The sequence below is a fragment of the Leptonychotes weddellii genome, chromosome 11 (assembly GCF_054177405.1).
Source record: "Leptonychotes weddellii isolate Sample4059 chromosome 11, ASM5417740v2, whole genome shotgun sequence".
Taxonomy (NCBI): Eukaryota; Metazoa; Chordata; class Mammalia; order Carnivora; family Phocidae; genus Leptonychotes; species Leptonychotes weddellii.
This window is the reverse complement of record NC_138379.1, coordinates 75848729-75871252: the sequence shown is the minus strand read 5'-3', so window position 1 is coordinate 75871252 and position 22524 is coordinate 75848729. Positions and strand designations below refer to the sequence as shown.

Sequence of the window (22524 nt, the reverse complement as noted above, 5' to 3'; positions counted from 1 at the left end):
CATCTCTGCTGGGCCCTGACTGGTGTCACCCAGCCCTCACCTCTCCAGGCTGGGCGAGTCTTTCTCCTGCAACATGATGAGAAGCCAGGCTCTGAAGTGCTCAAGGGTCGGAGGTGGAGGAGACAGGAAGAGAGGGAGGGAGGGAGAGAGAGACAGAGAGGGAAGTGGGGAGGGAAAGGAGAGGGAGGGGGGAGGGAGAGATGGAGGGGGAAGGACAGATGAACAGGAAACAGAGAAGGGATGGGAGGCAGGCAGAGGACACCTACATAGAAGAGGGATAGGGAGGGAGACACAGATAGAGACAGAGAGAGAGAGAGAGAGAAATGCAGAGGAAGAACAAGAAAAAGAGAGAAGCAGAGAGATGGAGGGAGACACAGAGAGACATGGACATATACACAGAAACATATAATCAGACAGAGATTTCAGACTAAAAGCAAAAAGCCCGGAGGAGACCAAGCAGACAGACAGAACATGACAGGATGTTGTGGAGAGAGACCCCACAATATGGAGGACTAGAGAAGAGAGACAGGGAGAGAGATGTGGAGAGATAGGAAGGTGGAAACCGAGACCAGCATCTGTTCTTCGTCCTCGTCATGGTGTACAGGGCTGGCTGGGGTTCAACCCCGGGCTGAGTGAGGAGGGCAGCGTGGTCCCCGCCACCCAGCCAGGGTCCTGGGCTGCATCTTCGGGCCAGTCCTCACCTGAAATCATGGCAAACTGCTGGAAGGGCATGTGGACTATCTAGGGGTTCCGTCCAGCCCATTTTCAGCAAAAGAAGAAGCCAGTTTCTCAGAGACCGTGGAGAAAAATGCTGACCCCTCTTGGGCGCCTGCGAAGGGCACCACAAGGGGAGCAGGACTCCAACCCACCCGGCCTGAGCCTCTATTTGAGACCACAGGTGGGCTTCTGAGACCCTCAGAGTCCTATGCACAGCCCCCTGGCTGTGAATTGAGGCCAGCTCACCCCGGCGTTGGGATCATTGGACCACATAGCCCCTCTTTGTCCTGCTGGTGCTCAAGCTGGGTCATGCCTCCCTGCACAGTGCCGGGGCCCAGGGGCTGAGACCAAGGAGGTGGGCCACAGGGCTGCACCCATATCTGCAGACAGCTTGAAAGACATGGGGGAGAGAACTCTGGTTCCTGAGCAGGGTGGCTGACTATTCTGGGGACCCTGATCTCCCCATGTGAGCCCCCAGTTCCGGATACAGACCACGATCCTGGGAGCATCTGTTACGGCAGCAGTGGAGAATTTCATGGAGACTTACAAGGGAAGTGACAGGTATTTCAATGCTCTCTATCTTTGTTTTTAAAACGTAATTCAAGTAGTAAGGAGTGTGGCAAGGACCAGCCATGAGAGCTCTCCTCCCACCTTCCAGGAGAGCTACGACCCCAGAATTCTGTAGCTTTTCCCCAGCTGCTGCCCATCGGCTGCCCCCCGCGGCCCCCCCACCCCACCAGCTTCCACGGCCAGTACTGTCAGGAGTCCCAGCCCTCTTTCTCTGCAGGACCAGCCAGCTCAACTGGGCATCCAAGGGCCCCTAGGGCTCCGATGGCACCATCCCTCCAGATGTGGAGACCCAGGGAGGAGCATGCATCTTGCTGCGTGTTGGAGAGGCTCCTGCGAGGCAGAGGAATTTGGTGATTGCCATCTGGAGCCAAATGCATGGCTGGCTCATGGCCTCACATTGTAAAATTCAGTACTGAGAGGCGGAGTAGAGTCCTTCAACCCAACTCTCGTTTGAGGAAGTGATGGCTCCAGTTGGATAGAATCTAGAATCTACCTGCCACAGAACTTGGGGAGAGCTCCAGGAGGCCCCTCCCCACCTGGGTGTCCTTTATAGAGTGAGGATTCTTGGGGAGCAGGGCGATGGGGTATATACCTGTTGGGGGACCCTTCCTGCTCCCGAAATTCTGAGTTTATCCTGTGCGTGCCTCTCTCCTGCAGCTTCCTTACCTCGGCCAAATCCTTGGTACCCCACCTTTCTTCACGGGCCCCAAGAGAACGGGTCCCTAGGAGGCTTGTACACTTGCCAGTCTCATCTGCACCTGCACCCCGGACCCTGAGGTGCCTGGGTCCCTCTGTCCACCCCTCTCCTCTGGATGTGCAGGATATGAATTTTCAGGAGTCTACCAGGCTCCACAGGTATAAATAGTTTATGTCATATCCAACTATTAGACATGATTTTAATCCCACTTGTGATGTCGACTGCATAGCTTTGCAGGAGGGCAGCTTTGATGTAGTTGATAGAACTGAGATCATATTGAACAGATGTTACAGCTGAGAGTCTGTTAGTGTTTCCATCAGCAACCTGCGTGTGCGTGTGTGTGCGTGCGCGTGTGTGTGTGTTCAGGGGAAGTATTACATCGAGGAGGGGGTGGAAAAGAGAGAAACTCCATGACTCAGTGATTTTTATAGCACATTCATTTGAAACTTGGCAGCTGGATGCAGCGTCCAGATGTAGCGAGACTTTGGGGGTGTTAAGCTTTCTCTCCCATTACTCAATCTGGGGGCTTTGTCTTCCGTTGGGTAACATATAAAGACCAAGGGAAACAAACAACAAATGCGCTTTTGCTGAGTTTGGATGCTTCTTGGTTGACTGAGAAAATGGAGCAGGTTTGCAAGCAGCTCTGATCCGGCCCATGGTGTCCACAGTAAACAGTTGGACGCCTATTGAATGAACAAATGGACAAATGGAGGAGGAAGGAGGCAGGGGGAAGGTGGTGGAGAGGGCGTGTGCTTTTGCTTGGCAGGCACATGCAAACACCTTCAGGAGAGGGGACAAGGGGCTGGAGAGCTCTCCCCTGTTTGGGCTGAGAGGGGCACCGTGCATGGTGAGGACAGAGAACAGGTGCAGCGTGCTCACCCTGTGCCGAGCACTCTGCTGGAAACGTCCCCTCACAGCCACCATATGAAGTAAGCATTGTCATTTGCACAGATGGGGGAACTGAGGCACAGCAGTTAAAGAACCGGGCCGGCATCATTCAGTAAGTGGCAGAGCTGGAATTTAAACCAGGAGGAATGCTGTGGTCTTAACCACTTCCCTAGGTCCTCAGATGGGGCGGACCTAGGAATTGGGCACCCAGGTCCTTCAGCCTCTCTGGGACCTCATGCCCGATGCCTCCCGCTTCGTGTGGCGGAGGCGTCCTTGGAAAGAGAGCCGGCCAGGGCGCAGAGACCTGGCAAGCCTGGTGTACCCCTCTGATGCAGACTCTCCGCTGTGTGCCCTGGTGAATGGATCATCTCGTTAGAGTACATTACAGGAGCGCCATTTAATACTTGGCGGGCTGTTGTTAGGATGATGGCTTTCTTGTTGACAGGAGAGCTTCTCCAGGCGTGATGGGTAATGGCCTGGAGGGGAGCGGGGCTGCTGCTGGGTCTCCCCCTGCCGGCTGGCTCCTTGTGTGCGGGATTCCCTACGTAGCTGGTGTCGGCCTCCTGACCAGATTGGGGATCGGTGGGGGCTACAACCAGCAGCCTGGCAGTGGGAGGCTTGGATCTCTTGTGTCTCCCACCCTCATTCGTCCCAGATTTGGCTTGTGTTTGGAGAGACCTCTGATCGTAGTCAATCTTAAGGGCAAGAAGAAACTCTGGACATCATGCGGTCAAAGGACAAGGGACTGGCTTCCCCGGGGGAAAAGTGACAAGCTTTGGCCCTCACAGCCCATGGGTGGCGGAGCCTTTTTGGATGCTGGGCCACTTGATCCCCAGAGCATCCTGCTTCCTCTCCAGAGCTGGGCCTACGGCTGCTCCTTGGAAGAAGTAGGTGGGTGTGGACAGCCAGGCAGGGAGGCCCGTCTGAGCGAGCGTCTCCCTCCCATCACCCTGGTCCCAGGTCTAGCAAGAGCCCCGCTCTTCTTGGCTCCGATTAAATGAGGAACAGAAGAAGAAGGCTCCAGTTGGTGGGGGTGAGGGAGTGGTGAAGATGGGAAAGATAGAGCCTTCTCCAAGAACTTGGCTTGCTGTGTCTGGGTGTTTGAAGCAAGCCTGTCTCAGGGTTACAATGGTTTCTGTTGCCTTCTGGAATCTCAGCGGCTGCTGCCAGGATTCTAGATAGACTAGGGACTTCTGCTCACTGGCTCCAAAGTCCATGTCTGAGTGCTGATCCTTCAGACCCGAAACAGTCTGGTATTGGGAGTGAGGCCGCCAGACCACCTTTTTGAGCACTTTTTTTTGTTCTCTGGGGCCGACGGGCACTGTAGGGAGATTTTAGGAGAGCGATAGGAGTCTTTTTAGGTGACTTTTGGAATAGGGTGCTGGGGGAGCTTTAACGCATCATGACTGTTGACATTAACTGTGAGAACTGACACCCGCTGAGGACCTACTGTGCGCAAGTGTAGAAGAGGGGTTACGGTGCGGGCTCCAGAAAGCCAGGCTGTCTATATTTGACAGTTATGTGGCCTTCGGCAAGCTGATAGACCCTGGGGTGCCTCAGTTTCCCCACATAGGGACCACCGGCATCCTACTTAAATGGTGGTTGTAAAGATGAAATAATCCCTGGAAAGTATGGGCTGACTGAAAGACTACTCTTCTTCCTCTTCTTCTCTCCTTGAACCCTTCCATGAGCAGGCCCCCCCCCCGGGTACCCACCCTCTGTAGGGCATGCACTGCTCCCCAACTCCGGAGCTCCGAGCACCCTGCTGACCCCAGTACCTCTGCTCTGGTTTTCTCGCCAAGGGAGCGTGTGGGGCCACCTTGTTAAAGCAGAGCTAGGGCCCTGCTTTATATTTATTGATGTGGAAAGTTCTCCCTGATACAGGTTTGGAAATGTGGCTTGAACACGTCATTGGCAAAAGATCCTCATCTGATGTTGTTACTTTGTGTGGCAATAAGGACAAGCCCTTTGGGTGCCCACAAACACAGCCTCGGCCAGTCCAGGGAGCTGTCTGACCCATTTCCTGTCTTCAGACACCTCGCAGGGCTGTGCTGTTGGCTCTGGTGAGCTGGTTGTCCAGGCCTGGCTTTTCCCTCCAACCTGTGCTTCAGGCAGGGAGCGCCGGAGGTGGGGGGGTTCCTGCCCCAGGCCTGGCCCGGCTGGCGGGGGCCGAGTTAGTACTCACGCTGGATGTCGATGGTGACCGAAGTCTCCTTCCCTCCCGGGATGGCTTTGTTGGTGGCTCGGCACACGATACTCTGCCCATTCTCCACATCGCCCGGGGAGATGAAGAGGGTGCTCACGATGCTCTCACGCTTGCCATCTCGCAGCAGGGTCTGGGGGAGCAGGGAGAGAAGGCCCCAGGTCACTCAGCTGGGGTGGCCTGGGCAGGTATGGGAAGACATGCCCCAGCCTCAGAGAAGAAGGAGCCCTCAGCTCTGGACAGCCAGGCGTGCGAATCTCTGCAGAGAGCTGGGGGGTTACTGGTGACTCCCTGGCCTGGCCGAGCCCTGGGCTGCAGAAGGACAAAGGAACTAGATCACGTGGGAAAATCAGCCTGGACTTGTATACCCCAAGGGAAATCCGGCTGCAGGTCTCTCCTCTGGTGTCTGGGGGGAGCCTCTGGGTCTGCAGGCAGCACTGAGGTGCGTGCAGCTGGGGGGCTGTGGCCCCCTGAGACAGTGATGTCACCTGTAGGAGGGGGCGTAGCTTGGGGCAGGGGGGAAGGGCAGGGCTGGGCTGGAGATGCAGGTAGAGTCAATGCACACTGACCATTTCATTACTTTATCTACGTAAACCCTTCCAACTTCTCGAATCCTATCACTTCGTGACCTCATTAGAGCCCTGACCAACCAGAGGTGGGACTGATGCCGTTATCTTCCCAATGACAGATGAGAAAAGAGGCAAGACCAGGAGGGGCTGCAGAACGGTACCAAACTTACACTCCAAGTTGGGGGTGAGAGGGTCCTAGAGGGGGCTGAAGAGTGTCTCCCCAAAATTTATGTTGTCTTGGAGCCTCACAATGTCACCTGATTTGGAAACAGGGTCTTCAGAGATCAGCTAAGTAATTCGTAATTAGTTAAGGATCGTCAGAGGAGATCATCCTGGATGGGGGGTGGGGTGGTGTGGGGGGGCAAATATAATAATGACTGGTGTCCTTAGAAGAAGAGGGGAAGACACAGAAAGGAAGGAGGAAGAAGGTCACGTGAAGACAGGCAGAGACGGGAGTGATGTGGCCACGAGCCAAGGGACTCCGGGAGCCACCACGAGTGGAGGCAACAAGGGAGGATTCTCCCTGGAGGGAGCACAGCCCGCCGACACCTTGATTTCAGACTTTTTGGCCTCCAGGAGGCGGGACAATACGTTTCGGTTGTTCTAGGCACCGGTTGCGGGACTTCGAGGGGGCAGCCCTAGGAAACAAAGGCAAGTCTGAAAGCCTTTGGTTTCCTGCCTTCCATTCCTTCCATTTTCAGGGAGGCCACGCTGTGCCCCTTCCCAGCTCCCTCCCCGGCGGTTTGATGCCCAGCATCCTGAGCTCACGGAGACCCAGCAAGGTAGGTGCTGGGGAGGTGTGTCAGGCAGGAGGGCCACTTCCAAAGTGGGACTGGACTTGTTCAGGACTCAGAGACTTTTGATCCCGGGAAGCTACTTAACTTCCTCCAGAGAAGGGTGCTGGACGCTAATTTCTCCTGCTTGGAGTCGGAGGATAGATGAATAGACTTTACTTCTCAAAACCTCCCTGAAGACAGTCCCAATACTGTTCTCATCAGACCCTGAAAGGAAGGGAGCACCGGCTCTATTTAATAGAAAAGAAAACTTCGTTCAAAGTGAGTCAGAAACTTGCCGCGCAGGGCTGGGATTTGTGCTTGAGGATGGTGACCCCAGAGGCCGTGACCCTCCCACCACTGCTCCCTGCGAGCTAGACTCTGGTTAGTAAGATCTTCACTTAAAGGTGGGAACAGTTAGAGGGATTCAGCAGACTTTTAAGTTCACTGAGCTACTTAGCAGTGCTAAAAAGGAGACAGCCGGCCCAAACTGGAGTCACTTACGTTTAGGGCCCCACATCAGCAAACCAAGACCTAATACCTAGCTAGCCTCCTGCGGTTTCAAACCCCAGGCCCCCCTGGGATGTGACATTTAACTGGCCAGCCTGGAAACCCCTGGTGGGCAGGGGAGGTCATCCTTCCGTTCCCCCTAAGGGAGACCCTGTCTGAAACGAGGCATTCTTTGCCAATAATTTCCTTTTTCCCTCTCCATCTCTGCCTTTAAAAACCTTCCATTTTTGTATACTTCCTTGGAACTCCTTTCTATTTGCTGGATGAGATGCCGCCTGACTCACGAGTCGTTTAATAAAGCCAATTAGATCTTCAAATTTACTTAGTCGAATTTTTGTTACATGTAAGCTGCTGGAACCTTGCTCTCTGGGTCCTCAGCTCTGTGTGGTCCTTCTCAGCAAAGCTGGGGCAAAGCGGGTGGCCTGCAGCACTAGGAGCACATGACCTGAGCCTCTATCTAGAACAAGCGCATCCTGCTTTAGACAAAGATGTCAGAGAGATCCACAGAGCAGGGCAGTGGTCTAGACTATTTCTGCCCGGGGTCCGATCTGTTCTGTTCCAGAACCACCTGGGCCTGGGCAGGCTCCCGTAGTACATTCTTTACTGGGACGTGGGGTGGTGGCCTCAGCCCTGGGCAGAGGGGTCCTGGAGCAGGGCTGGGGGGAGTGATGGGGTCAATCCCAGCAAGCCAAGGGGGAGGGGCTGGGCTGTCAGTGGGATGAGGGTCTTTAGCTCAGCCTCAGGGCCAGGAGCTAAACTGGAGGCCAGCAGAATAGGCCTGGGGGTGTGTGGTTTAGCCCCAAGCCAAGCCCTATCACAGTAACGGTTCTGGACTCTTCAGCAGACTTCATGTGTCTATAAATAGCCAAGTATTAATAAGAACAATTTCCTGGATGGAAATAAGACCTGGGGTAGGGTGGAGGGAGGTGGGAGGTGGGGAGGGAGGTCGGTATGGTTCCTCCTCATCCCCTTTTCTTTACTTTTACGCTGTGCTAACGAGAACATTTACATGAAGTTTGACTCTGCCAGGCACCTCTCCAATTGATCTGCTCCCCGCCTGGTGGAAGGGAGAAGGGCTGCCAGGGTGCTGGCCGGAGGGGAGCGGGGAGGCCCGAGCTCCTAATTAGGCTCTCTGACTGCTTCCCTTCCTCCCCACACCTAGGGTGCTCCAGCGCCTCCGAACGATGATTAATGACGTATTTACTGTGTCCGGGCATGTGCTTTTCTGGGAAATAAAAATTCTGGTTCAAATTGTTTGTTCCACCTAATTAGAGAAAAGGGAGATGTGTTCTTTAACCAAGGGGAGAGCAAGGGGAAGGCAGGGCCTCAGCAGCTGGCTCCCCCTGGGAAGCTGAGCATCTCACCCTGGGCCCCAGCTCCCAGGGATCGGACCCCGGGCGGTGTCCCCAGGGAGAGGCCAGGGTGCAGGCATGGTGTAGGTAGGATGTTCCTGGGGAGGGCTGGGGAGGCAGGCCCACCTGCAGGTGTAAAGTTGACCTCCCACCCCCACCCCCCCGCCCCGTGGCCTGGCGCCCTGTCTGCTCTGCAGCCAGCGCTTGGCCTCTGTCTTCTCAACCTATTTCCCTTCTTCCCTCAGTCCTTCCTTATCCTCACTCCTTTTCTTTCTCTTCTCTCTTTTCCTTCATTCCCCTCTTGCAAATCTCCCCAATCTCCCCTTTTCTCACATGCAAATGAAGCCTTTGGACTTTGTGGTGGTCTTGAAGGTATAGGCCAGGTGGAACATTCTATCATTTGCAGGTTCTTGTCCCAGCCCACTTTCCCCTCCTCTCCCAGCTCCTTCGCTCCTTCTCCCGGTCTTCCCTTCACTGAACTGGGCTCTGGGGACACACCTGGGGCCCCGGCCTCCCACCTCCTGCTCCAGAAACCTTCATTAGCATGCAAATCAGCTCAGGGAGGGTAAGTGGATTATGAATGGCAAGTCACTTTGTCTCTGGGGCCACCACCTCCAAGGCCTGGGGTAGCCCCTCCTCCAGCTTGGTCGGGAGGAGCGTGCTGCCAAATCCCAGCCTCAGAGTCCCCCAGCCCAGCTCTCATGACCCCGCTGGGGGCTCCTGCGGCTCTACCAGGACCCAGCCTACCCGTGTGCGGAGATTCGGGGCAGGGACCCGTGCACAGTAGGCTTTCCACCCCTTGGCCTATGTGTGGGTCCATGGGCCTCCATCCACGAACAGCTTCTAAGCTTTCCAGACTATCCATCTCAGTGGCTGTGTGAGGCGTCTCTAGACCCTGCCTGCCCCGTGCAGCTTCCTGTGTCCCCAGCCCCACTGCGCCATCCCTGAGGGAAGGCACTTGGCATTCAATTGGCAGAGGCCCAGAGGCGGGGCTGGGGCAGGGGGACAGCGTGTACCCTGGGTGTGGTTGTCCAGAGTGCTCGCTCTGCTCTTCCCAAAGCCCCCAGGGCCTCAGCTGGGCACTGGAGAGCCCAGAGGCCCCACCAAGAGGCGGGCAGCCTGGTGGTGCCTGTGTGGGAATCACAGGTGACGGGGTGGAGCGGGGCGTGCAGTGTGGAGGTTGGAGGGAATGCAGGGGGTGGGTGCCCCAACCCTGGTGCTAAATCTGGGAAGCTCATTGATATGCAAACAGCCTGGAAAGCCCTTGAGTGAGGCCTGATTGCCTGGCAACAAGGCCTCCCTCTTCTCCCTCCTCACTCACCTCCCCCACCCGCTGTGTCCTTTTTTTTTTTTTTTTAATCTTCTCTCTTCTTCCCCTTTTTATAGCTGCCTGGGGCGGGGGGATCCATTAGGGCCTCTTGTCACGTGGCTCGAATGAGGGCTGTAAGGGAAGGTGGAAAACCACAAGGCCATTTGCCCCAGACCCTGCATCCTCGGGGACCCCAGGCTTGTGCCCTGGGTGAGAATGGATGCCCTTCACAAAGAAGGCCAAGATGGGTGGCAACTGCCTTGCTGGCTGGAGACTCTAGGCACCTAAGAGAAACAGATGGGAAGGGGTTGCTGGGGTGACTGCTGGGGAGAGAATACACAGTGGAAGGGGCTCATGGAGGGAGCTGGGCCCCAGTGAGGGCCTTAAGGGGTGTTGTTCCAGAGTTCCTCTTACAACAGGGCCCTAATGAGGCTCCTGGTCCTGGCGGTGGGTGGGGGGGGGGGGGGGGCCCTTGGGCAGGCAGCAGCCTGAAGCTGGAGGGAGCAGACAGGTAGGGCTGGAGAGTAACGGGCTTCAAGGTAAATACATATATGACTGGCGGCGTCCAGGAGGAGAGGACTTGGAGAGAGGCCTTGTCACCAGCTCCCTTGCTTCCGCAGCCAGACACCCGCCGGGAGTCCCAGGCACTCACCCAAGCACCCAGGCCACCAGGGCGTTCGAGTGGCACCAGAGCCTGTGCTGGGGGGAGGCGGGGCAGAGGGCGCTTCTTCTTCCTGATTCTCCTCCCAGGGCAAGGGGCCTGGCCATCCTCAGTGATGCTATCCTCCACCCTGCTGGCCACATGCTGGAGAGCAGAAAGAAGGTTCCCTGAAACCAGGGCTGCTGGATGACCTCCGGGGAGGCGGACCTGGGATGGAGGTCCGAGAGGAGGGTCTAACACGACTGGCTAGCCCTCTCTCTGCCAGGTGCTTTCTGTACATCGTTCCTTTTGAGTCTCAGAGCAATCCTACTGGGCGTCCGTGGCTAACGGCACCCTGTTTTGCAGCTGGGGAAACTGAGGCAGAGAGACTAAGTTACCATAATATGTGATGGAGCCCTACAGTGACGCTGACGCTCCCATCTAGGAAAGGGGGGAGCAAGGTGCACCCTGGGGTCCAAGAGGATCAAGTGAGGGCCGGGCAGAGAGCCTGCCAGCCAGGCACTCTTCTCATTCGAGCCTTACAGCTATCTTTGAGGCAGGCGCTGTTCTCGCTCCAAACTGTATAGGTGGGGACGCCGCAAGGTTAGGTAGCTTGCTTGCTCACCTTCGCAGAGCTGGAAGGGGGTGGAGCCTGGATTTGAAGTGAGGCTGCCCAGCTCCGGGGCCCATGGGCTTAACCAGCACCGGGTGACAAATACTGAGGGCTTCAGACCTCAGGGCTGTCCGGGCTGCCCCGGATGATCTTTTCTGTAGATGCTGGGCGCCTGGGCGCTGCTTGACTGTGTGTGCATTTGAGTGCTCTGCTTCTGTCTCTGTTTCAGCTGCTCACATTCCCCCGCCACCCCAGCCCCAAGCAGAGCTTGTGGGGGCAGCTCTGCCTTCGGGTCATCAGAAGTGCCGCTGTGACTGGTCCTTGCAGTCCCGGGGAAGGAGCGGGGAGGCAGGGGGGTGGGCTTGGTGGCCCCTAGAGCTGGTTCCACGTGAGCACTGCTGGGTCACCCACCCTTCTCTGGGTGCTCCACGTCGTCGGTTTGTAGCTTGTTAGAGCTGGCAGGCACCTGCTCTGGACTGAGCTGTGTGCCCCCCCCCCCCCCAATTCATATGGTGAAGCCCGGACCCCCAGTGTGACTATCTATGGTTATAGGGCCTTTAAGGAGGTAACTAAGGTTAAATGAGGTCATAAGGGTGCTAAGGTGTCCTTATAAGTAGAGGAAGAGACACCAGAGATCTGTCTCTCTGCACACACAGAGGAAAGGCCATGTGGGGACACAGAGAGAAGTTGCCGTCTGCTAGGAGGAGAGATCTCACCAGGAACCAGCCCTACTGGCACCTTGATCTTGGCCTTCCAGCCTCCAGAACTGAGAGAAACAGATGTCTGTTGTTTAAGCCACTGGTCTGTAGTATTTTGTTATGGCAACTCAAGCCTACTCATACAGAGTGTCTGATCCGACTCCTCTGTTTTACAGAAGAGGAAACTGAGGGTGAGCGTGGCCTCCTGTCCTGGCCTGCTGTAGCACTGTGCTAGGCTCTCAGAAGGGCCTTCTCCACATGGATGACGCAACGTGCTGGGGCGAGGTGACCCCTGGACAAGGCTCAGCAGGGTGACTCTGAACTTTCTGTTCACCAGATGGGGGTGTGTCCTCGGCAGGACATAAACCATGGCAGGGGCCTGGCTGGCCCAACTTCAGGGAGGGACTGGACAGATGCCCAGCTGGGAAGGAGCACCTCTTGCCCTCCTTTTCATCCTCATCTGGATGATATATTCCCTCTGCCATATTTTTGTATTTCATAACACAACAGGGGTGGCTCCAGCCCAGGATGTGAGTGAGTGAGGGATTTATTTCTCAGTGCTTCCCCCTCCCCCGGCCCCCCACCGGGGTGAACTTGTACAGGATGGAAGGCATTTGTCTTGGGTTCTGGCACCAGACTCTGGGTGGGGGCCCAGAGGGGGGTGGGACCTTGATCAGCAGCCCTGGGGCTGACTCCTTGGCCAGGTGTCAGCTTTGGACAGGAAGGACACACCCTCAGAGAAGCATCATTCTGGCCTCATATCCTCCACTGCTGATGGAAACGTTACTTATCTTTTCAAGACCCAGGAAGAGGAGCTGGTGGTGGGGTGGGGAACGGGTCACACATCTCCCCACTTTCTGAAGCCAAGGAGAGCTACAGGGAGAGGAGAGCTGGGGTGCTGGAGGCCCGGACCTCCAGTCTGAGCCTGGGCGTGCTGGTTGGCCCTGGGGCCGGACTCAACCTCTCAGCAGCTGCCCCTCTGTTTAAAGCTGCACTGAGAGGAACACAGGAAGGAACGCGGCCCTGGGCACCATGAGACTGTCGTTCGGGCCACTCACCAACTGAGAAGGGCAGTCACTTCTCTTTCAGGCCTTGGCTTTCTATCTGTAGATCAAGGGAACCGGACCGGCCATCCTCCACGGTCCTGTTCATCTTTAAAGACTCTGTGGTATATAAACGCTGTCTGGGACTCTATTTACAATTTCCTTGAGTGGAGTCTGGTGGGGGCGGCTTTAACATGTACCTGGGATTTTATTTTTATTCAGGTAGGGTGAGGCCAGCAGATCAGGAGATGACTGCCATGAAGAAGGTCCTTTGTTACAGCTCCCTAGAGGTGGGGGAGCCCCGCTCCACATAGGGTCACAGGGGTATGCATCAGGGTTGGTCGGGAGGCAGGGAAAACATGGTGCAAGGCTTTATCATGGTTCTTGTGGGAAAGAATGGACAAAGCAGGGTGAGCAGCTGAAAGGTTTTAGGATTGGGTGGTTTGAATAATTTCCACAAGCTCCAGGCTATAGGACTGATCTCCAGTCATCCAGTACCTGGCCCTGAGGATTTAGGGGTGAGGCTAGCACCTGGGACTCCTAGCCGGCTAAAAGGAGGTGGTGAGGGTCTGGATGCAGGATCGTTTGCATACCAAAGGCATGTTCTCAGCATGTGGTTTGCTGTCTCTGGGAATTAGCTAAACCTGGGAGTGGCAGTCCCTCCTCATCCGCAAGGCTTTGAGATGTCAAAGCATCATAAAATATAGAAAATAAAAACCTAACTAATACAGGGGCCAGTTCAAGGCATTTCCGGCTCATGGTACCTTGTGTGAATTACAGAAAAACACCCCTGCAGGTAGGTACCTCAGGTGCAAGGCATGGTGAGGGATTATGGGCTGGACTTGCTGAGTAAGGCATCTTGGACAGGGAAGAACCTAAACAGCCTTACCTGGTAGCCCTGGAAAGTTGGCCAGATTTAGCAAATAAAAATACCAGGACACTCAGTTAAATCTGAATTTCAGATATATAGTGAATAATTTTTTAGTCTAAGTATGGCACATAATTATGCCCCATGCAATATTTGGGATATACTTATATTGAAATTCAAATTTAACTGAAATTCAAATTTAACTGGGTTTTTTATCTAGCAAACCTAGGCCCTGGCCACTTCTGTCCCTAAGCCTCCTCCTTCGACCTTACTCTATTCTTAGGGAGCCCAGCAATTACCCCAGGAAAGAAGAGAGGAAGACAGAGTTACACAGTCAATGAGACAGAAAAGGTCAGATAAATAGAAACATAGGATGAGAGGGAAAAAGTGACATGGAGCGAGAGAGAAAAAGACACAGAGAGGTAACAAAGAATGAGAGACAAAAAGCACACACAGAGAACAAGAAGGGCAGAGTTGGGAAAGCGGGCTTTCCCCGCGCGGCCCTGCCCCTCCCAAGCGACCCCGCCCCTCCTCCTGCCCCCAGGCCTCACCTTGGAGTAGGTGGCCCCATTGATGACCTCTCCTTTCCGCAACCAGATGATGGAGGCTGCAGGCTTGGCGTTGTCTGCGTGGCAGGTGAGGTTGAGGGGGTCCCCGGCCCGCAGGCTGATGACAGGCCCCCCCAGGATGACCGGGTCATCAGGTGGCACTGCGGGAGTGGCGGAGGGGGGAGAGGAGTAGAGAGGTCAGACTGAGGGCGCTGCTCCCCTCCCGCAAGGCTGGTGGGCTGGGCTGGGTGGATTTTATGGAGCTGATGACAAACAATAATTATCATACTTTAATAAAATGTATAATCCCCTTGTATTATAACAATAATAGCAAAAACAGCAATAATCCCTGACATACGCACTGCATGTTTATTTGCTGCCGATGTTCATGCCATCCTCTCATCCGAGGCTCACGATGAGCCTGTGAGGGGACAGGGCAGGCATCATTAGCTCCGTTTCACAGATCAGAGGGGGAAGCAAAGCTCCGCTGCCAAGGTAATATCTGTACTTTCTTTCTTTTTAACTTCTCTTTCTCTTTTTTTTAAACAAGCACTGTCACATCTGTTGTCTGATTTAATCCTTACAACGGTCTCGCAAGGTAAATATTATTACCCCAATTACATAGATCTGGAAATCGAGGCTACGCAGGATTAAGTGACTTGCTCAAGGTCGCTGGGGAATGGGCGCCAGAGCCAGGGCCTCTGACACCTGCAGCTCACTGCCAGTCCCCTGCCCTTGCAGGGGCAGGGAGCAGGGGGCAGGCAACCTTGCAAGCCTGCGACAGTGTTTCAGAGGGCTGTGCGACCCTTGGCACCTCCGAGGAACTTGATTCTCCCAGAATGGCTCCAACTGCCTCATCCCAGAGTTAGGATGGATCTCTGCTGCCCACTTCTCCCGCGGCATTTCACAGAGGGGTGATCAGAGACTCGTGGCTCCTGAGAGATGGGACGTGCCAACGCGGGGAAGATGTCTCTGCAGTGGCTACATCTCTTACCCAGCCCAGCACAGGGCCCAGTCCCTGGCGGACACTCCATAAACATTTGCCAAGTCCACTGGAGTCAACCCCTTTGATCCCCTTGACGAACCTGGGATGGAGGATGGGCACTTATGATGATAGATGACCTTCACCTGGAGCAGAGGCCCAGAGAAGTTTAATGACTGGCCTAAGGTCACAGAGGCTCTTCTGATGTTCGTGCTTAGGGACACATGGGGGGTCTCAGGCCTCTGCGGCTCCCGCCTCTCCTCCTTGGACAAACGGACAAACCGCAGAAGGGGAAGGGCTCCCTGGAGACCACCTGGGAAGTCCCTGGGCTTCTTCCCCCACCCCCTCCCCGGCCCCTCAGGGAGGGGCTGGGTCAGTCAGTTCTGAGGCTTGAGGAGGGCTGAGCTGCATGTTTGCTGAGCGAATGGATGAAGGGGAAATCAGCTGATGATGGGTTGGGGTCTTAGCACAAAAGGCCTGTTTTGCCCAGTTGCCAGAGAAAGTCCTTGCTTTCATCCAGGCCCCGTGCAAGCTTCTGCCCTGTGGGATCAGGGAAGACGGACAGACAGTGGTGCCAGGCCGGTCCTGACCCAGCGGCTGTGCCTTCCACCCTCTGCCCCCCAGGGCCTCCTGCCCACAACCTGCCTGGCTTAACTCCCCTTCCCAGGGCCTTCCCGCATCTGCTGCTCTCCTAGTGCACCCAGGAGACTCCAGGAGGCTGTGGGGCCAGGTAAACACCCAAAGCAGCACCTTCAGCTTGCGGCTGTGCCCGCTTCCTTCCTGGCCTGGAGGAGGCCTGGTTCAGAACTACAGCCCAGTGAGTGCCAACCCCCAAGTTTCTATTTAATGAGGAAAAACAAACCCTCGGGGCTTCCAAGATTCTATCAGCAGCCCCGGAACTCCACCGGAGATCCTGGCCCAGAGAGGCAGTTGGCCTCATCCAACCCTGCCCAGCCTCCCCAGGGGGCTCTGGGCTCAGGCAGATGTTGGTTGTGGGCTGGCCGATCAGGACAAACCCCCCCCCACCCCCGCCCACCCCAAACTCCCTCATTAGTGCCAGAGGCTCCCTGGTGCTGGTGTGGCCAGAGAGCAAAAGGGAGGCTAATGAGGGCTTTCCACAAATGGGGGGTGGGTGTGACAGTTGCTGATGAGGGGAATTTTAGCTCTATGCAATGCTGGGCCCCTTCCAGCAGGGACGGCCGGGGCTGGGGCTTTTGCTCCCCTTTATTCTGTGGTGGCAGCTTTCTCTCCAGTAGGTGTCCAGGATGGAGGCTCTCTGGCTGAGCCTGAGAGCCAGAGAAGTTGGAAAGAACCATTCGAAGCTCCAAGAATAGAAGAAACACCAGGCCATCCTGTCTCCGGGACTCCCCAGTGAAGAGCCAGGGGGTGTGGTCTTGTGGAAAGTGCCCTAAATCAGAAGGTGAATTGGGGCAGGCTGTCCCTCCTCCTGGTTTTATATCCCCAGACACAAAATATGAAAGGACAACAGGAGATCTGGACAGTTCCTTCTGGCGCTGACATTTCTTGGGTCTGAGACAGTGGTTTCCAACCTTGGCTGCATAGTACAAGACTCTGGGGGAGATCTTAAAAATCCCGTTGGCAGGCCACACCCTAACCAACTAAATTCCAATCTCCGGAGGTGGACCCCAAGCATCGGGAGGGTTCCAGTGCGTGAGCAGGTTTGAGAACCAACTGTCTCTGGGCCTTTGCTCAGGCGCATATCACACTGTGATCACAGCGTAGAGCTCGAGGAGGTCTTTCTAAAAACCAAATACAGTGAGGGGCCAAGCTTCCTTCTTGCTGTTCTAGTCCCGTGTTTTGGAATATCGGATTAGAGGGAGCGCAGAGGAGGGGAGAGAGGAGTGGGACGCTGCTTCGTGAGTACCCAGGCGTGCGCACACACTCACACACACAAACATCCATCCTCAGAATGGGTCCTGATTATATCTTCCTAAATAAGTGGTTATCATGCGGTTATTCATGTAGCTATGCATTATTGATTGGCCTTCGCCTCGCTGCACACCAGATGGGGTAGGAGGGGGTGCGGATGGGGCTGGGGTGTGCAGGGTGGGAGTGGGTGAGGGGGGAGGATGTTTGGGGGCCAGGAGGCTGAATCGAAATCAACAGTCGCTCTTGGCAGCTGTAGCCCGGATGGAAGGGGGCAACTCATTACCTCTCCATTCAGACCGGGCCCAGAGCTGGGGCTGCCGGCTGTGGGGTGAGGGGGAGGCGCGAGCCGCCGGAGCCTGGTGATGCATTATTCATACATCGCCCTCACAGGATTGGTTATTATCCTGAACCACTATGGAGTTTGGTCTCCTAATTTTTAATCACAGGGAAGGTGGAAGCGTTAGCCTTTTGTGATTAATCTGCAGATAAAAATAGTTGACTGTTTTGGTGTTGTGCTGGTTGTCAGTCAAGAGGAAATGCATTAACTGTTGGGTGACTGAGGCCCGAGGAAGCCCTGAGTGCACCCCAGGCAGAGCCGGGCCCCAGAGCCGGACATCGGCCGGGAGGCCACAACTCTGCCTCAGACGGGGGCCCGCTCCTCGGGCGCTGCTTGCCGAAGGGACGCGTGGCGCCGATTACTGCCCCACAGTTGTGGGGGTGCTGGGTCCTTGCAGTTTGCTCGCCTGTCATGCAGGATTCCGGCGGGCAGCTGGGGGGCTCCCCTCCTGCTCTGCGCTGCAGACCGTGCCATGCACGTGGGTGTGCAACTCGGGGCACCCATTTCTCCCCGCGTGGGAGGGGCCCTTGACGACTTTTTTCGGAGCTCTGCTGCCAAGGGCGAGGGGATTTGAGTGGCCAGCTGAGGTCGGGAGACCGAGTCGAGTTGCGCATTGACGGAGAAGGAAACTGAGGCCAGAGAGCACAAGCACTGCCCGAAGTTACCAGAAAGTGAGGGCAAAAAAGGGTGGGGATGGGCTTGGGAGGCGTGTCCTGGCTCCACCAGGGAGGCAAAGCTTTCGTCTGTTTTATGTACTTGAGGTTCTTTACACCCTCTTAGGAAATAAGGGGTTCTGTGGGGGAGAAGCTGATGTAGCCCCACCCGGCCCCACCGCTATCTCTAAGAACGGGTCCCACGGTCAGAAGGCCTTGAGCTTCTGAACTAGAGCGTACACTGGGGTGACCATCTGACTGTCCTCCCACAGGACACCGGCTGGACAGAGGGCAAAGTGGAGCTGGGGTCGGAGGGTTTCTGCCCTGTTCTGGAATTGCTCACTGGAAGCCTGCCCAGTGACCATACAGTGTCAAGCTCATTTGACTCAGTGGTCTTGGTGTGCTCGGTTGGCCAACCTTGCCAGAACAGGCTGGGAAAATTCCCCTGGTGCCTCCAGAATCCAGCGGGTCACCTAAGTGGGCCCCTGGCCAGGCTTCCGGGGTTCCTCAGAGGCTCTGTCAGCCCAGAGGGTTGGTTTCCACAGAAGGCCGATGGGGCACATCAGCCGACAAAGGCCAGCAGCAGGGATCTGGAGGGTCGTGCTGCCTGGTGGCTGCTGGAGAAGAGCAGGAGGTCAGCCAGGCCACCTTCCTGCCCCCGACGGCACAGCAGAGCACCTCACAGACGCTGAACTCTTTGGAGGGCACTCCTGGGTCTCCATCTCACACACAGTGCATTCTCCATAAGTGGTCTACTAGAAACACGACTCCACTTGTGTCCTGGCTCTGTTTCGACCCTGCCAGGGGCTCGCACTCTACCTAGAATGTAGTTCGGACTCCTCTCTGTTGCCTACACTTCTTCAGCCCTGGGCTGCCTCTGTGACTGACCTCCCCCACCCTCAACCACCGTGCCCTGCCCACCGCCTTTCTGTTTGCCGAACAAGCCAAGCTCACCCCCTGGCCCAGACCTGGCCCTGGCTCTTCTCCGCCTGGAACCTCTATTCTGTATCCTTGTCCTGCCGGCTTCTTCCTGTCAAGGAGGGTGCAGCTGAAATATCACGTCCTCAGCGAGGCCTGGCCACCCTGTAGACCAGCTCCCCCTCCATTCCTCTCTGCGAGCTCCCCCCACTTCATTTTCTTTCTCACCGGGTTCATTTATTGTTTGTCCCCCCTTATTACAAAAGAGGCCTCCTGACCACAGAGTAAGACCTTGTCTGTCCTGGTCATTGCAGAATTTCCGTGTCTGGATCAGTGCCTGGTGTATAGTAGGAGCTCAAGCATTTGTTGAGTAAATAAACCGAAGATGGCTGGGTTGGGGGGCTCTGTCATGGGCATTGATGTCTGGGGTCAGCACTTTTTACTGTGTGTGTGTGTGTGTGTGTGCACGTGCGTGGTGGGGGTGGTGGATGAGTGAGTGTTGGGGGGCAGGCTCAGCCCCCCCCGCGACAGCAGTGCATAAACTCTATGGTGTGACGCTGGGGGACTGGTTACTTCCTGCCATTTCTGGAGAGGGCAGCCTGGGCTGGGCGGGCTTGGGGGTGAGAGTGGGGGTGGTTCTCAGCCTGTTTTCGAGATAGCACCATTCCTGCTGGTGGGGGAGGGAGCCCAGCCCAGTTCATCTGGCTCACAGGCTGGTGAGAAGGCTGCAGGCTGAGCACGGTGACAGACCAGAGACACTTGGCGGACAGCAGGAAGAGGTTGGCTGCTGACACTGCTCTTCCTTGTTTTTAGGTATCGGTGTTCAGCCCCAGGCCCCAGGGACCTGGCTGGGGTGCAGAGTGGGCTTAGTTCGTGCTGGGAGTGCCAACGCTGACCCCACGGAGGGACGACCCCCCGGGCCTCCAGGCTGCCCTTAACCAGCACATCCCTGGCTCTAGCTTCAGGCCTGCAGGCCAGCCAGCACTCAGCATTCCCTCCATCCTTCCCTTCTTCCCGCCGTTCAGCCTCCTTCCATGTCACCACCATGAGCATATAGTGGTTGAGGAATACCAAACACGGCCTGCCCTCTGGGAGCTGATGGGGAGACATTTATGACTCAAAGCACGTGCCCAGGATGCACCTGCAGCATCTGCATCACTGGGGAGCTTGCTTCGAAATGCAGACACTTGGTCTCTACCCCAGGACCATTCCGAATTGGAATCGGCATTGAAAAAAGACCCTGGATAATTTGTGTGCACATCAGTGTGAGGAGCACTGCTCTGGAGGGCTCCTAGAATAATTACAAACTGATGAGTGGTTTGAAGGAGAAGCTCATTGGACAATGAGAGCACACAGGAGGCCTTTGTTCCTTTGTTGGCACCCAGCTCCCTCCGAGATTTCCTGGGACTTAAGTCAGAGAGAGGGTGTACGCTGCTTGCTGGAAACTGGGATTGACGTCAGAGCTCAGCATGAACATGTTCTACAGCAGGTTGTTTCCTTTGCCCAGGGCATTTCTTGAACTTGGAATGCTGGAGTTCTCATTCCCTGTCTTATCTGGGGTTACTCTGACCCAGCCTTCAAGACACCGCTAAGGGGTTGTCCGGTCCCTGAGGAATCTCCTGCTTTGTCTATGAGCCCGTAGCATCCTGGGCATCCTTCTGTCTCCGTAGCTAACCTAGTCTATGGAAGTGATCTGCAGATGCTTGTCTTTCCCCTAGACTGCAACCTCACCCATCCTGGATCCCTATCACCTGGCCTAGCACCTGCCTCACAGGGGATACCCCGGATACGTTTGCTGAGCTGAACCTGGCTTGAGTCCATTACTTTACAAGCTGCATGACGGCAGCCAAGTTACCTAATCTGACAGTCCCCGTCCTCTTATTTGGAAAGTGGGGTAATAAAGATACCTGCAGGATGATTATGAAAATTACTTTTATGATATGAAGAATGCAGAAAGAGCGCTTTGTAAAGGTTTATGCAAATATTGGTTATTGTGTCCAACTTTTAAGAACAATATTAAGTTTGGGTGCTATGTGAAAGACACTGTGCCAAAGGCCCTCTTTTTTTATCCTCATTATCCTTCGAAACAGGTACTATTGGGATCTCCATATTGTAGAGCAGGATACAGGTTCAGAGAGGGCAAATAACTTGGCTAAGGCAACACAGCAGATAAGTGATACAGTTGGAATTTAGATCCTGGTTTGTTTGACCCTATAACATTATCCACTAGAGTCAGCCTATAGACCTACCCGGGAAGCTGCAGTAACCCTTCAGAGCCCTTTCCGCCAACCCTCCTGCCCTCATCATGGTCCTATATCCCCATGCTGATGCAGGACAGGCTCTGCCTCTGCCTGTGGGCTCCCCGCCCCAACCCAGTTTCAGAGGGCTCTCAGAAGCATAGGCTTGGCTTGCAGTTGGTGCTTGAGAGGGGTCGGCTAGGGAGTGGATGAATGATTTTTGCTGTTCAGATCCACTCACTGCTCACTTTTGTCATTGTGCCCTGTTGTCAGGTTGTGGTCCATGGGTAACCCCAGCCTCCTGTTTCCTTACTCCTGGTGATGCGCCACCTCATAGCCAAAGCACAGAACCTCAGATTATCGACACAGGACTGCGGATGCGTGGGTTTTTGCAGGACTGCTTCTCAGTGCGAGTTCAACTTTCATTTAGAAAATTTGTACTGAGCATCCACTAGGTGCTAGGCCCAGTGTGAAGCACTGGTGATTCAGAGCTCCTGACCTAGTGGAGAGCCAGACAGTAAACGTAAATGAATACGTAACATAATGTTGGGTTGATAGAATATAATGATGATAAGTACGAAGAAGAAAATGAGACCAGGTGGGGAATAGCTAGATCCTAAATTGGCCTCTGGGATTCTCTTCTGGATTTCTCCTGTCCTTCCTGGATGTTACTTTCTGTCTTTTTCCCACCCTTAATTGTTGGTCTTGCTGTCTATGGAGAAGCACATCACTGTGTACGGACAAATCCCCCAAATGCATGGTCCCCACTTTGGGGAATGGCACCACCACTTAATTAGCGAAGCCAGAAATCTGCAAGTCTTTCTGGATTCTACTCTTCTTCATCCTGCATTGCTAACCGTCCTGCTGAGTTCTCTGAAATACCTTTCACATCTGTTTCTCCCTTTCCATTCCCCACAGTCTTCCTGGCTCAGTCCCTCAGCATTTCTTGCTTGGATTATAATACCTAACCCCTCTCCCCATGCTCCACACCATCCCCAGAGTGATCTTTATAAATGTCTGGTCATTCACCCCATTCGCCCATCCATTCACTTGCCATTTGCTGAATATCTAGCACTCCTTTGTTTAAAATCACTCAAAGAGGGGCGTCTAGGTGGCTCAGTCGGTTAAGGGTCTGACTTCAGCTCAGGTCATGATCGCAGGGTCCTGGGATCAAGCCCTAAGTCGGGCTCTCGTCTCAGTGGGGAGCCTGCTTCTCCCTCTCCCTCTGCTGGTCCCCCTGCTTGTGCTCTCTCTCTCTTTGTCAGATAAATAAATAAAAATCTAAAAAAAACAACAACAACACACATTCAAAGGTCCCCTACTGCCAACTGGACAAAGTCTGAACTTCTTGGCTCCTGCCCACCTCTCCAGCCTCATTTTCCAGCCCTTTTTAACTCAAATTCCTCTTGTGGATAAGAATGACCTGCAATTCTTGGAATAAGTCACTCTTCTCCAATTGTCCCTCTGCCTTTGTTTGGCTAACTTGAAGGTCAAGCAGTTTGGGTTCAA

General features: G+C 55.0%; 1 protein-coding gene across 4 annotated transcripts in view; it reads right to left on the bottom strand.

Annotated features, from left to right (window-relative positions):
• KIRREL3 (kirre like nephrin family adhesion molecule 3) overlaps positions 1-22524 on the bottom strand; it is a 525608-nt gene that overhangs the window by 26759 nt on the left and 476325 nt on the right. For all 4 annotated transcript variants that reach the window (XM_081799114.1, XM_081799115.1, XM_081799116.1 and 1 more), the window contains exons 5-6: positions 14002-14159; positions 5058-5208 (exon numbers count right to left, since the gene is read on the bottom strand). In XM_081799114.1, the coding sequence (XP_081655240.1) occupies positions 5058-5208; positions 14002-14159 (309 nt within the window). The remainder of the gene's footprint in view (positions 1-5057; positions 5209-14001; positions 14160-22524) is intronic.